The sequence below is a fragment of the Cricetulus griseus genome, chromosome X, assembly GCF_003668045.3.
Source record: "Cricetulus griseus strain 17A/GY chromosome X, alternate assembly CriGri-PICRH-1.0, whole genome shotgun sequence".
Lineage (NCBI taxonomy): Eukaryota > Metazoa > Chordata > Mammalia > Rodentia > Cricetidae > Cricetulus > Cricetulus griseus.
In genome coordinates, this window is record NC_048604.1 from 64,911,354 (window position 1) to 64,926,302 (window position 14,949).

The window sequence follows — 14,949 nt, forward strand, 5'->3', positions numbered from 1 at the left end:
CTGTAACATTTGAATCATTAAATGGTATGTTTTGTTTTGGTTTGCTCTTTTTTTTTTATGACACGGTTTCTCTGTGTAGCCCTGGCTGTCCTAGAACTCACTATGTTGAGCAGGTTGGCTTTGAACTCAGAGATCCACCTGCCTCTTCCCATCTGAGTCCTGGGATTAAGGGTGTGCCACTATGGTGTGCTTCAATTGTATGTCTTATATAATATGTATTCACCTACACACACACACACACACACACACACACACACACACACACACACACACACACTCTCATGCCTGATGGTCTTTATATAATTCTCTAGCATTTTCATGTGAAATTACTAAGTTGATTTTGTTTCTTTGGGAAAATATTTAGTACTTTTATTTTTTTTCTAAATTCAAGTGAGCAGTGAGGAGTCAGAAGACACTGACTTTCAAGAGTCAGGAGTTAGTGAAGAAGTGAGCGAATCTGAGGATGAACAGCGGCCTAGAACAAGGTCAGTATTTCATAGGTTATTTTGTTTGTGTGTTTTGCTTTATTTTTCAAAGAATGTTAGACATTGGGCTGCTGAGATGTCCAAGTAAGTAAAACTACCCACTGCTGAGCCTGATGGCCTGAGCTTGTTTGTAGGACATACCTGGTAGAAAGGAGAGAACCACTTTTTGCAAGCTGTTTTTGTTTCTCTGCATATGTGCTGTCCCCTCCCTTCTACAAAAATAAATAAATTTGGGGCTGGAGAGATGACTCAGAGGTTAAGAGCACTGGCTGCTCTTCCAGAGATCCTGAGTTCAATTCCCAGCAACCACATGGTGGCTCACAATCATCTGTCAAGGGATTTCGTTTCCTCTTCTGGCCTGCAGGGTTACATGCAGACAGAACACTGCATACAAAATAAATAAATAAATCTTAAAAAACATAATATGCTCAGGAGATCTCGTTCCTTTCCCCTTCTTCAGGCGACCATGTATTTCTCTCTTAGGGTCTTCCTTATTTCTTAGTTTCTATGGTGGTATGGATTGTGGGCTGGTAGTCCCTTGCTTTATGTCTAAAATGAAGTTCATTTTTTATACTAAAAGTAAATATTGTGTTGTTCTATTCAGGCTGGGAACAAAGCCCCATAGACTAAATGGTCTGGAGGGAAGAAACTATGTCTCACAGTTTGCAAAGAGAAAGCCCAGATAGCCAAGTGGGGTCTTCTCCCTTCTTCCTTAGCCTCTTACTATGACCTTATGTGACCCTTTCTTGATTTGTGCTAAAGAATGGGTATGGGAGAGGACAGAAGAAGCATATGGTGACTCTTCTTTTAAGAACAGTAAGTCACCCAATCAGATCCAGTGTCCCACAATTATGACATTATTTGTCTCTCACAGATTCCTTAAAAACACCATATCCATACACACATACACATGGGGTTGGAGCTTTAACATTTATGTTTGAAAAAACAGAGCATAGACATTCAGTCGATAATAATAAAGGGCTTATAAATTGATGGATCAAGGGTAGTTTCTTGAATATGCTTTAGTCTATATCACAAACTTGTCACTTTGTCCAAATAATGGTGTTTATCTCTATTAGTATGTCCATGTTTGTAGTTTTGAAAATCTTTATGACACACTGAAATCCGGTTTTTGTTTGTTTTTCCATGTTTTTGGAATTTAATATGGGTATTAAATAAAATTAATTTTGTTTTAATTTTAGTACCCTGGCAATAGAAGTCAGCTCTTCCTCAGACAGGAGGTTGGATCCTAGAAGAAATGATGATTTTTTACTTAGCTGCTAGAAAAATAAAATTATACAGTAACAACATCTAGGACAGTGCAGAGTAGGACACACAGTACTGAGAAGAGCTTGCCTATCGTAGTACAATTGTTGCTCCAGTGGGCTGATGAGCAAGGAGCACAGACAGCCCAACAAGGACAAGTTTAGTCATGAGAGGGTGTTCACATAAGAAGTTGATGTCTTAGGAACAATTTTGAAATAAGTACATTAAGTAAATGTTCTAAAATGAAATTCTGATCATGTTGCTTTTCTTAACATTCTTTGCACAAGTCTGTTATTGCGTTTTGTATTTTGTGTTGGCTTTAGTGGTGTTTATTTCCTAGGAAGCTGTAGGGTATCAGCAATGTGTACTGCATACTTCTCTTCTCAATCATGCCACCTGGCACCCAGTCCAACCCGAGCTAATGCTTGTGGAATGGAAGATTCTGTCAAGGAAATTTTCTAATTCTACCTTTATGAATCCTAAAATTCTCAGAGACTAAGATAAATAGAGGTGGACTTAATTTTAAAATTATATTTCTACCTGATTTATTATCCTGTTAGTATTGAAATTTCTTTTACTTTCTTTTTCTTTCTCCTCCTCTCTTTTGTTCAGAAAATATTCCTTTTGTTCTTTTTTCTTCTTCAGATCTTTCTTTTTTGCTTCACTATATACATGGTCTAGTCATTAGCATTAACTTATATCTTCAAGTAACTGAATCCACAAAAGAAGCCTTTTACTTGCATTGTTTTTCTTAATCTTTCTCTCTGATTTTAAATATCAAGGTTAAATTTCAGTGTTATACACACTTGTACATATTTGGTTGACTATATTAAAAAATTAAAATAATAAAAAATAAAGCTAATTTTAAAAAAATAGTAGGAATTAACCTGAATGACTATGTTTTCAAATCATTTGAACATTGGCTATGATTGCAAATAAAGTTGAGTAAACATAATATATAATATTCTGATTTGAAATTAATTTTAAAAGAGAAAGGCCAGTGATAAAGCTCAGTGGGTAAAGATACTTGCTGATAAGCCAGATCCTTGGAACTAAATTGATGCCTACAAGTTCTCTTTACTGTGACACATGTACCATGGTTGTGCTGCCCCCCAGAATAAAGAGGAAGTATGATATGCTTGAATAAAAATGTGTTTATGACACCCTTCATATTGTACAAATTAATATATGTTAAGAAAATAAGTAATTATACATAGTCTGTATAGTGCTGGTGATTGAACACAGAGCTGTGTGTGTTCTTGACAAAGACTCTACCAATTGAGGTACAGGCCCAGGGATCTTCCTCTTTTTCTTTTCTTCCTTTCTTCCTTTTTTTGTTTTTTGGGGATGGGGGAAGTCTTATATAACTAGGACTGCTGACCTTGAATTTACTAGTTGATCTTGTACTGTCATTACTCTTATTTTTACCTCCTGGGTGCTGAGACAGTAGGTGTTTCCTACCGTGCCCCTTTTACTCTGTGCTAGGGTTAGACCTAGGGCTTTGTGCCTTGTAGGCAAGCACTATCCCACCTGAGCTGAAGTCCTAGTCCCTCATTACTTTTTTTTTATTGGCTGGGTTTTGTATTGTTGCGAGTGAAACCCCATGTTCTTATCCATGCTATGCACATGCCATATAGTTGAGCAGTTGTTCCCAAAAATGTCTTATTAATACTACTAAACTATACACTTAAAATGGCTAAGAAACCTGGACAGTGGTGGTGCATGCCTTTAATCCCAGCACTCTGGAGGCAGATGCAGGTGGATCTATGTGAGTTTCAGGCCAGTCTGGTCTACAAATCGAGTTTCAGGACAGCCAGAAATGCTGCACAGGGAAACCCTGTCTCAGAAAACCAAAACAAAAAGTTAGGATGATAAAATTTGCACTTTATACCTTTTATTATTACTGAAATAATAATATGGTCTATGTATGCTGTTCATGATCCGGGCATGGTATTTGCAAAGTACTATATAATTCATCAGGAAGCATTTTTTTTCATTTCACATTTAAAATTTTTCTTCAGGTCTGCAAAGAAAGCAGAATTGGAAGAAAATCAGCGGAGTTATAAACAGAAAAAGAAAAGACGACGCATTAAGGTTCAAGAGGATTCATCAAGTGAAAATAAGGCAATAATGGCATTTATTGTTTGAATTATAATTCACACAGTATATTATACTTTATAGTAAATTCACTATTTTCTGTTTGAATTCCATTCAGTGATTGCATCTTATTTTCTTGTTTAAATTTTACCCTTGTTGGAAGAATCATTTTTTTCTTTCTTGATTTCCCCTCTTAACAAGAAAGTCCTTATTTTAGTTTTAATGTTATTGTATTTAAAAGATTGTATTGTATTGACATTTAAAAGATTACAATATAAGATAAACATAAGTTTTGTATACTGGACAGTTACAAACTTCATATGACTACCTTCATTCCCTTTTTTCCTTTTTTAAATTCAAAATAGATTTTTTTCACACAGTGTATTCTGATCATTGTTTTCTTTTTGAGATAGGGTTCATGTAGCCCAGCCTGGTCTTTAATTTCTCATCTTCCTGTCTCAGCTTCCTGAGTGCTGACATGACAGGTTATGTGCCATGGGAGGCTCTTTTTATGTGTCGTGCTGGGTATTGAGCATAGGGCCTCATACATATTTGGTAAGTGCCCTACACTTGAGATGGTCTCTTAGCTCAGAAGGGTTCACTTTTTGAAAAACTAATTTTGGAAATATGTTAAAATATACTATTCAGTGGCCTCAATTACTTTCACAAGTAATAATTCCACGCTTACTGGATTTTTCAAATTTTAAAAACATGGGCTTTTATTTATGTGTGTGCATGTGTTTGTGTGTGTGTGTGTATGTGTGTGTGTGTGTGTGTGTGTGTGTGTGTGTGTGTGTGTGTGTCTGTCTGTCTGTCTGTCTGTCTGTCTGTCTGTCTGTCTATGTGAGTTTAATGCTACATGTGTGCAGGTATCGAAGGAGTCCAAAAGAGGGCAACGGATCCCCTGGAGCCATTATGAGCCACTGGATGTGGGTGTTGGGAACCAAACTCAAGTCCTCTGGAAGAACAGCAAGCCCTTTTAACCATTGAGCCATCTCTTCAGCCCAAGACCCATTGAATGCTGTCATTTTTCTATGTAATCTTTAGCTCCTGGTACACTGTAATTTATGAATTTGACATTTAAAAGTACTTTGTACATAAAATATTTGTTTTTTCTTCCTAGCTTATTGCATTGCTAAATTGTTTTCAAGTTTAATTCATGTTGTAGTATATATCATCATTTCATTTTTACATCTGAATAAACTATTACATATGTATATCACATTTTGATTATTCATTCATCTGTTGATGGACATTGCTTATTTTCTCCTTTTAATTGTCTTGAGTCAGGCAATTATGCACATGACTGCAAATGTTTATTTTTTTGCTCCTGCATTTAGTTGTTTTGGGTATGTATACAAGTTGTAATTGCTGGGTCATATAGTAATTATACGTTTAACTTCTTAAAGGATTTCCGCATACGTTTTTATATTGGTTATATCATTTAGCATTCTTAAAAGCACTGTACCACCTCATTTGTTCACTGATATTTAGTTTCTTATATTTGCTTTTATTATTCAATAATAACAGTTATAACATGCATGAAATGGTATTTGTGGTCTTGGATTTTATTTTTCTCTGATCTGTGATTTTGAATATATTTTCATGTTTTTGTTAGGTATTTGTGTATAGTTTTAAAATAAATGTCTATTTGATTCCTTTGCCCTCATTTTTCCCATTGTCTGGGTTTAATTGAATTTTTATTCAACACTTGTTTATTTGTAGATATAATTAATAAAAATTTTCTTCTACGCCTTGTTGGCACATTACATAGTACAACATCAAGTGAATGAATTAGAACATTTTTACTGTTTGTCTCTTATGTTAAATGCTACAGAGCCATTCTGAAGAAGAAAAAAAGGAAGATGATGAGGAGGAGGAGGAGGAAGAGGAGGAAGAGGAGGAAGAGGATGAAAATGATGATTCTAAGTCACCTGGAAAAGGCAGAAAGAAAATTCGGAAGATTCTTAAAGATGATAAACTAAGAACAGAAACCCAGAATGCCCTTAAAGAAGAGGAAGAGAGACGAAAGCGTATTGCAGAGAGGGAACGTGAGAGAGAGAAATTAAGAGAGGTAGCCAACTTATTTCTGTTTGCTATATAACTTTCATAGACATGTCACAGATGCAAACAGGTTTTCAAGAGTTTTAATAAACTGCAGATTTCTAGGTAAAATTTTTTTACACCAGTAAATGTATTCATAGGCTATGTTTGTATAGTTAGGTACTTAGAAACACTTGAGACTCTTATGATCACCAAAATGATTATAGTATAGTTAGTTACGAAAATGACTTTTTTTTTTAATTTCTTTTTACTTTCTAAAATTGCATGTGCTGTGTACATATGTGCCACGGTGCACATGAGTTTATCAGAGGGCACTTTCTGGTTGGTTTTCTCCTTTTTCCTTTATGTTGGTTATGGGGATGTAACTCAGTTGTTAGGCTTATGTAGAGAGTACCTTTATCTGCTGAGCCATCTTGCCAGCTCTTTTTTTTCATTATATTTATAAAATATTCAGTTCTAAAGATTATGTTATTTTTAATTAGTTTTTATATGTATGTCTCCATGTGGGTTTGTTTCATATGTGTGGGTAGTCACCCATGAAGGCCTGAAGACAGTGTCCGATCTGCTGGAACTGGGGTTACAGGCAGTACAGCTGCCAGACATGGGTGCTAGGAACTGAATTCTTGTCCTCTACAAGAACAGTATGTGCTAATAACCTCTGAGCCATCTCTTCAGCCTCAGGATTTCTGTTTTTAAGTGAATTGTATTGTGAAAATACTGTCAAATATACATATGGAGCATAATACAGTAATCTTACATGTATCCACCATCCAGCTTCATCCATTACTACCAGAACTGGATTTTGAAATTGATCCCAGAAATGGCATCATTATCTATCGGTAGTTAGGACTGTAACATTAAAAAGATAATGGTCTTTTAAACATTATAAGATCTTACTATACTTTATTCCTTTAAGTAATAAGTTTTTGAGGAATGTGTTTTCTTTTTAAAGTTGAATTGCTTTCCATTTTCATGATTCTTGGTTTTCTATGTTGTGACCTCCACATCTCTTGGGATGCATATACCTGTTGACTTTTTATGGGGGTATTTGTAAGTGGCTTTCTCTGGTGAACTCATTTCTTAGTAACACTCAGAACCCGGTATATAGACAACACAAAATTAAAGCAGATATAGGAATACATTTAAAATCAGTTAAAGCCAGCTACCATTTCATCAAGAACCACAGGAAGAAAAACAGCCAAAATAATGATTTTGTGTAAGCTATGAAGTTAAAAATTAATGTAAAATAATAATAATGAATACATTTAATTTAAAAAGACATAGGGGAATGAGCAAAGAAAGCTTACTATACGAAGGAAAACAACGTCCCATCTTTACATAGCAGGTGAACTTTTCTACTGTGGGGTGGGTAGGTTCTTAATGCAGTGACCATCCTCTATATGTAGGCATGGCTGGCAAAGGCCCATGATAAAGAACACTTCCTCTGTGTGCTGTGTTCCCTGTTTGCATCAGAGCCTGAGAGAAGCTTGCAAAGCATTGAGATTTATTGTCTAGGGGAGTACCCACATTCCTTGGCACTTTGCATACTGATCTCAGTGGTTTCAGATCTGCCTAAGGGAGGAGGTTGCAGACATCAAGGGCTTTTCCTCCTATATGAAAAAAATAGCACTCACTTAACCTCTTTGAAGAAGATAAATCCATTATCTTACCATTCTTAGAGAAGTTGGGAGTGACTTAGCTGGGTATGACTCTACTGGATGCTCTACTCAAGTGTTTAACTAAGTTTAAGAAATTCCTCAGGGCTATACTTTCATCTGAGAGTTTGTGTTATTTTCTCAATTGAACTTGTTAACAGACTGTTTTAGCTTCTTGAAGTTGGATACATAGACCCTTATCTACTAGAGGTCTCTCAATTACCTGGCATTTTGCTTCAGTTTTGTGGCCCATAAGAGATCATTCCAGTCTTTTAAATAGCTAACTTAGGCCCACTTAGGGGAGTATGTTTGGATTAAGTCTGAGTCAAATGATGATTAATCATATCTGGGACCTATGTCTCATTGCATTTATAGGACTCAATAACATTCAATGAGGGCAAATTACACAGGATGTTTATTATAAGAGGCAAGAATCCTGGTGCCATTTTAAGATTCTGCCCACTGTATATTGGAAACAGGCCAAAGCATTTAATTCAATTTTTTTCTAGTGGCTTTTCCTTGTGATATGTTGTGATATTATCATGCTAGGACATAGTAACTGGTGAATACTTACTTTGTACTAAATTCTTAATATATGCTGCTTTATTTTCCACAGTACCCCTCAGGGCTCTTGAAATGCTTTCCTAATTTTTAAGCATAGAAACTAAAGCCCAGAAAATTTATATAGCATAATGAAATAGAATTTGGGGCTAAATGCCTATGCTCAAGTGTAATGTCTTAGAATTTCATGTAAATTCAGCATCCATATAATTTTTTACCAACCTGTGATTTAACTTGCAATTTTCAGATGTGATAACATTATTATGGCTTTTAAAAGATCACCCTTTTAAGGAGACCCTGACAACTTTTTATGCACAAAATTTCATAGTTTCTTATGTTTCTTGTAATCCCAGCATTCAAGAATGGGCAAAAGGTGGACTGTCACTTTAAGGCTGTATTTTTTTTTTCATTTTTTAAAGACAGGATCTCATGTAGCACAGTTTGGCTATGAACTTAATATGTAGCTTAGGCTGTCCCTGTACTCCTGATTTTCCTGTCTTTACTTTCCAAGTGGTGATGGTATCAATTTTGCCACCATGCTTGACACTTTAAAAGTTTTATTTGTTTTCCATGTTAGGGAATTGAACCTAGGGCCTGGCACATGTTAGGCAAGATCTGTACTATTAAGCCATACCCCATCCCAACAATTTTTTAAATCAAGTTGTTGTGTTTTCGTTTTTGAAAGGCACAATAAATCTGTTCACAGAAACATTTCTTTTGTTAAAACATGGAAGCAATTTTCTAGGTCTAAACTGTCTCTTAGTTACCATCTGTAAAGTGTGATTTACAGTTAACAAAAAATGTGTGTATACATACTTGTGCTTGTGTGTGTACATTCAGTTAAATTTTTATTGTTGTTAGTATAGATGTATTTGTGTGTGTGTGTGTGTATGTGTGTGTGTGTGTGTGTGTGTATTGCATATTTATGTAGAGGCCAAAGTTCAGCCTTGAGTGTCATTCCTCAGGAACCATCCACCTTGCTTTTTGAGATAGGGACTCTGAGTGACTTGGAGATTATGTTGGCTGTCAGTGAGGGTTAGGAATCTGCCTTTCTCTCCTACCACAAGGGCTAGCTTTTTTCTTTCCCCTCCCCTGGATTACCTACCCACCTGCCCTCCCCACTCCTTCTTTCTATGCATTCTGGGGATTGGACTCAGGTCCACATTCTTGCATAGCAAAATTCTACTTAATGCACTATATTGGAAAAATTTGGGTGAAAAGGTATTAAACCAATTTCTGACATTGCTATAGTGATTTCAAATCTGTGAGGTTTTTTACTCTGGAAAACATGAACCTGGACCTTCTCATATTGGATGTGTTCTGTGGCAATAGGTGTGTCTATGTCTTAGAAAATCTGTCTTGTTAAGATTGATACTAAACTGGGCGGTGATGGGGAGTGCCTCAATCTCAGCATTTGGTTCGCAGAGGCAGGCAGGTCTCTGAGTTCGAGGCCAGCCTGGTCGACTAAGCAAGTTCCAGGACAGCTAGGACTGTTATACAGAGAAACCATGTTTTGAAAAACCAAAGGGGAAAAAAGATTGCTATTCCACCATTGCTTGAAAGATTTCTATGAGCTTAACTATCAATGACTCCCTTTTTTTGTAGGTGATAGAAATTGAGGATGCTTCACCTACCAAGTGTCCAATAACAACCAAATTGGTTTTAGATGAAGATGAAGAAACCAAAGAACCTTTAGTACAGGTTCATAGAAACATGGTTATAAAATTGAAACCCCACCAAGTAGATGGTAAGAAGCTATTGAATGATTCAATCCCTTTTAGCTGAATTTTACCTATATTTTGTTTTCTTCTGTTTGCCTCGCATTTTGCTAATCACTGGAGGTACATGGTTGAGCAAAAATAATATGATTGTAGCTGTTACAGATCTCATAAGGAAGTAAGGAAGAACACGTTTTGGTGACTGCAAGCATAGTATATTAAATAGGCAAGAAGTGCTACATACAAGTGGGCATCTATATAGCAAGTAGAGTTAAAGTACATAGTGCTTGCCTACAGCAGTTGGGAAGAAGCAAAGTTAACCAAAAGCTTTCTTTGGGAAATGCCATTTCAACATTTTCAATACGTGTTTAATTGATTTCCCAACATTAGTATTAGGAAGTTATTCAACTGTTGCTACTCTCTGCTGTGTTAGTATAGAATTAGTAAGTTAGTTTTAAATGTATATGTGAAGTAGTCCATAAGGGAAATTCAACAGTTCCTACTTCTTAGATTACCAGCCCTGTTTATTGCTCAGTTTCTACTACTGGACAAATAATGTTCTCTCAGGATTTCTTTTCTGATTGATTCAATAAACCTGAAAGTGTATTTGATAGGAAGCTGTGCCCTCTTTGGCTAAAGTTTCTATTTTAATAAAAGTATTATTCTGCCACTTTGGACTGTCCTTAGGTATAGAGACATCTAGTATGATAATTTAGGGTAATTGAATAGACAAACCCCTATTGTCTGCTTGTGTTTTATTTCTGATTTACTTTAACAGAAAAAAACAATTCTATTTGTATTAATTATCTCCTTAGTACTGATTGTTTTTTGAATGCTGTTTCTTGGGTGCTGGAGAGATGGCTCAGTAGCTAAGAGTACTTGTTGCTCTTGTAGGGAACTTGGTTTGATTTCCAGCACTCATGGTATACATTCATGCACATAAAATAAATTTTAAAAACCAAAAGCCAAAAGCCTGCTGTTTCTTAAAAGTTTTGGTTTCTTATTCTTAGGTGTTCAGTTTATGTGGGATTGCTGCTGTGAATCTGTGAAAAAGACAAAGAAATCTCCAGGTTCAGGGTGTATTCTTGCCCACTGCATGGGCCTTGGTAAGACCTTGCAGGTAAGAGCTAATGGAAATAAACCTATCCATTTTTGCACATATATTAATAAGTATTTTGGATTCTGCTGTGCTTTAGGCAGATTGTAGAGATACAGCAGTAAGGAAGAATGATAAGATTCCTTCTCAAGTATTATATATTGTATATTGTAGTAGAGATACTGTGTTAAAAGAGGAAGACTGAGAGTTAGGGCAAGCATATTAGGTGCTGTGTGTGTGTGTGTGTGTGTGTGTGTGTGTGTGTGTGTGTGTGTGTGTGTGTGTGTGTGTATGACAATAATTAATGAAAAAAGAGACCATGAAATAAATAAAGAGAGCAAGGTAGGTATATATGTGAAAGTTTGGAGGGAAGAAAGGGAAGGAGAAAATGGTACAATTATTTTATAATCTCAAATAAAAAATAGTTAAGCAAAATCCAGATATTCTTGATAGTACTACAAAAAGTTGATGTTTATGCAAAGATGCTGATTGATGGAGTTGAGGCAATGCGGTTGCAGGTGTGACTACCTATAGCTTCAAGGACACAAGATGAAATTAACTTCTTAATTAAACCTTTATTTCTTTTTGGTTTTTAGAGACAGGATTTTTCTGTCTAGCCCCGATTATGCTAGAACTCACTCTGTAGACGAGGCTGTTCTTTAACTCAGAGATCAGCCTGCCTCTGCCTCCAAAGTGCTGGGGATAAAGGCATGTGCCGCCACTGCTCAGCCTTCTTATTCAATTTTTAGTAGTCTGTGATGGTAATAAGAATTTGAAATCATTTTCACCATTAAAACTGCTTCATTTCTAAGACTGGGTTTAATATTCTATTTCTTTACCTGTATTTTGTATGGCTTTGAAATTATGACCTTGCTTTGTTGGCTGGCTTATTGTTGAAAACAAACTATTAAGTTCCAATTGCTTTATTTTCTAATTTTTTGTGGATATTTAAATGTAAATGGTAACTTTATTTACTTTCTTATAGGTGGTCAGTTTTCTTCACACAGTTCTTTTGTGTGACAAATTGGATTTCAGTACAGCTTTAGTGGTTTGTCCTCTTAACACTGCTTTGAATTGGATGAATGAATTTGAGAAGTGGCAGGAGGGATTAAATGACAATGAAAAGCTTGAGGTAACATTGAACAGTGTTTCTTATTGAAACAAAGCATGAGATTCATATATTGAAAGAAGATTCTTTTTTACTAATGGATATTTTGATGGTAATATTTAGAACTCGTTCACTTTAATAGCTACTGTTAAATCTTTAAAGGTCTCTGAATTAGCAACCGTGAAACGTCCTCAGGAGAGAAGTTATATGCTACAGAGGTGGCAAGAAGATGGAGGCGTTATGATCATAGGGTATGAGATGTATAGAAATCTTGCTCAAGGAAAGAATGTGAAGAGTCGGAAACTTAAAGAAATATTTAATAAAGCTTTAGTTGATCCAGGTAAGGTACTGTCAGCACTGACATGGCAAAGCCAGTTGAAAAATCTCTATTTATCCTTAATTTAAGAGTTATTAATTGAACACTTATTAAGTAGCTGGTACTTTTTTCCTTTGTTATTTAGGTTTTATTTTTGTTATTAATGGGTTTTTCTTGATGTAGCCTAAAAACTACACCTGTAAATTCTGCAATATAATTCTAAATGTAGTTTTAGCTGATAAGGTGCTGATCTTATTTTAAAAATGTATTTATTCACTTCAAATTTAAGTTATTTTTAAATGTTTATGTGTATGTATAAGTGTTTTGCTTACATGTATATCTGTGCATCACGTATGTGCCTGGCAACTCGAAGAGGCCTGAAATGCATGTTAGCTTCCCCAGAACTGGAATTACAGATAGTTGAGAGCTACCATGTGTAAAGGAATTTAGCCCCTTTACAAAAGCAGCTGGTGCCCTTAGCCTTTGAGCCATCTTTCCACTCCCCTTGTTAGTTAATTTTAAAATTTAAATGCCTAGGTTATCCTTGTTATGACTTCAATAATATATTGGTCTTTCCATTAGTGTTTTGTTAAGTTGTGTTTTGTTTGTGACAGGGTATTTCTATGTAGTTCAGGCAGGCCTTGAATGATTGATCCTCCCTTGTCCCTATCACTGTCCCCTTAAGATTAGAGATAGTTTGAAGTCTCAAACTATTTGTATTGCAGTGAGTATCTCTTAATATCTAAAATTTATAACATACAACAAGAAGAATGTGTTAAAACATAAGGGCTGGCATTTACAATACTTTTACATGTAATTCTCTTAAGCTCTAAATTTATTAGAAGAGATATGTAAAATAGTAATTTCTTTTCCTCCCCAAGTGGTTTCTATGGTTTGATACAAATTGGTGGCATCAAAGATTCATATGAGAGCTGAGTATTTGAGATCTTGGGTTTGTGTAATATAGAAGAAATATCCTAATTCAAGCCTAGCTTAAAAGCTGCATGTCAGGGCCAGAGAAGCAGTTTCAAGGTATCATAGTCTTAGGGGGGAGGTTGTAAAGTGGGAAAAGAAGGCTGTTGGCTGTCAGCTGTCAGACCAGAATCTGGAAAATTGAGAGAAGATAATAGTGTGGTAGCTGTTTGGGTTTACCAGAGTTGTTAGATAATAGGACATCCTGAGCTCAGCTTCTCCAGTTTTGAATTGCTACATAGCTGCTTTTACAAGTGGCACAAAATGACTACAGTCATTTAAATACTGCTCATAGTAGTGAGGATTGTACCTAGGGCTTGGTTGTGTTTTTTTTTTTCTTTAATTTTTTGAGACAGGGTTTCTCTGTGTAGCTCTGTAGACCAGACTGGCCTTGAACTCACTTAAGATCCACCTGCCTCTGCCTCTCAGATGCTGGGATTGAGGTCGTGCGCCCCCACTGCCCAGCTCGTTGGTAAAATCTTTAGGCTTTATTCTTCAAGGTTTATAGATCTTCAATACTATTTCTAGTTGTACTTTAACCCTTGGTGGTAGATATTATGTGCCACTTGAACCATGCACAGTGGCACATAACATAGGATTGCACTCGTAATGATGTTGCTCACCTTATTTCAAGACCAACACTGTAAAGTAATTAACCATAGAGACTTCCATGAACAACCATTTTAGTTTCATTGTGTTTAAATTAAGCATTGTTTTTGTATACATTCTTATAGGCCCTGATTTTGTTGTTTGTGATGAAGGCCATATTCTAAAAAATGAAGCATCTGCTGTTTCAAAAGCTATGAACTCTATACGATCTAGGAGGAGGATTATTTTAACAGGAACACCACTTCAAAATAACCTGATTGAGTGTAAGTTAATATATGTCCTTATGCTGTAGAATCCTGCTGTTGACTCATACAATTTTGAAACTTTGCTGTTTTCCTTTCTTCTGTTTGTTGTAGTCCCTGACCATTATCTGTTCTTCTATAAAGTGCAAATGCTGTATAAATATGAGTAGCAAACTACTGTGCTATTGTCATGTTCAGATATAACTAAGGAAATTCAAATACTTTAAAAAGTCCCAGCATTCTTTAATGATTTGCTTTAAAATATACAAAATCAACATGTCTTGTTTTTTTTAATTTTTATTTATTATGTATATAACATTCTGCTTGCATGTATATCTGCACACCAGAAGAGGGCACCAGATCTCATTATTACAGATGGTTGTGAGCCACCATGTGATTGCTGGGAATTGAACTCAGGACCTCTGGAAGAGCAGTTGGCGCTCTTAACCTCTGAGCCATCTCTCCAGCCCCACATGTCTTGTTTTAAAGCTCTCTCTCTCTCTCTCTTTTTTTTTTTTTGGTTTTTTTTTTTTGGTTTTTTGAAACAGGGTTTCTCTGTGTAGCCTTGGCTTTCCTGGAACTCACTCTGTAGAGCAGGCTGGCCTCAAACCCACAGAGATCAGCCTGCCTCTGCCTGCCGAATGCTGGGATTAAAGATGTGTGCCACCACTGCCCGCTCAACATGTCTTATATGGATATATGTCCAGTTTGGAGGAAGTATTAGTAAGGAAACAAAAAGAGGTAGTATACACCTCTGATC

At 35.9% G+C, this 14,949-nt stretch overlaps 1 protein-coding gene across 12 annotated transcripts in view; it reads left to right on the top strand.

Annotated features, from left to right (window-relative positions):
- Positions 1-14,949, top strand: part of Atrx (ATRX chromatin remodeler) — a 141,492-nt gene that overhangs the window by 78,764 nt on the left and 47,779 nt on the right. For all 12 annotated transcript variants that reach the window (XM_027432904.1, XM_035450023.1, XM_027432908.2 and 9 more), the window contains 8 exons: positions 392-485; positions 3,773-3,875; positions 5,686-5,922; positions 9,734-9,875; positions 10,857-10,966; positions 11,928-12,074; positions 12,213-12,390; positions 14,073-14,210. In XM_027432904.1, the coding sequence (XP_027288705.1) occupies positions 392-485; positions 3,773-3,875; positions 5,686-5,922; positions 9,734-9,875; positions 10,857-10,966; positions 11,928-12,074; positions 12,213-12,390; positions 14,073-14,210 (1,149 nt within the window). The remainder of the gene's footprint in view (positions 1-391; positions 486-3,772; positions 3,876-5,685; positions 5,923-9,733; positions 9,876-10,856; positions 10,967-11,927; positions 12,075-12,212; positions 12,391-14,072; positions 14,211-14,949) is intronic.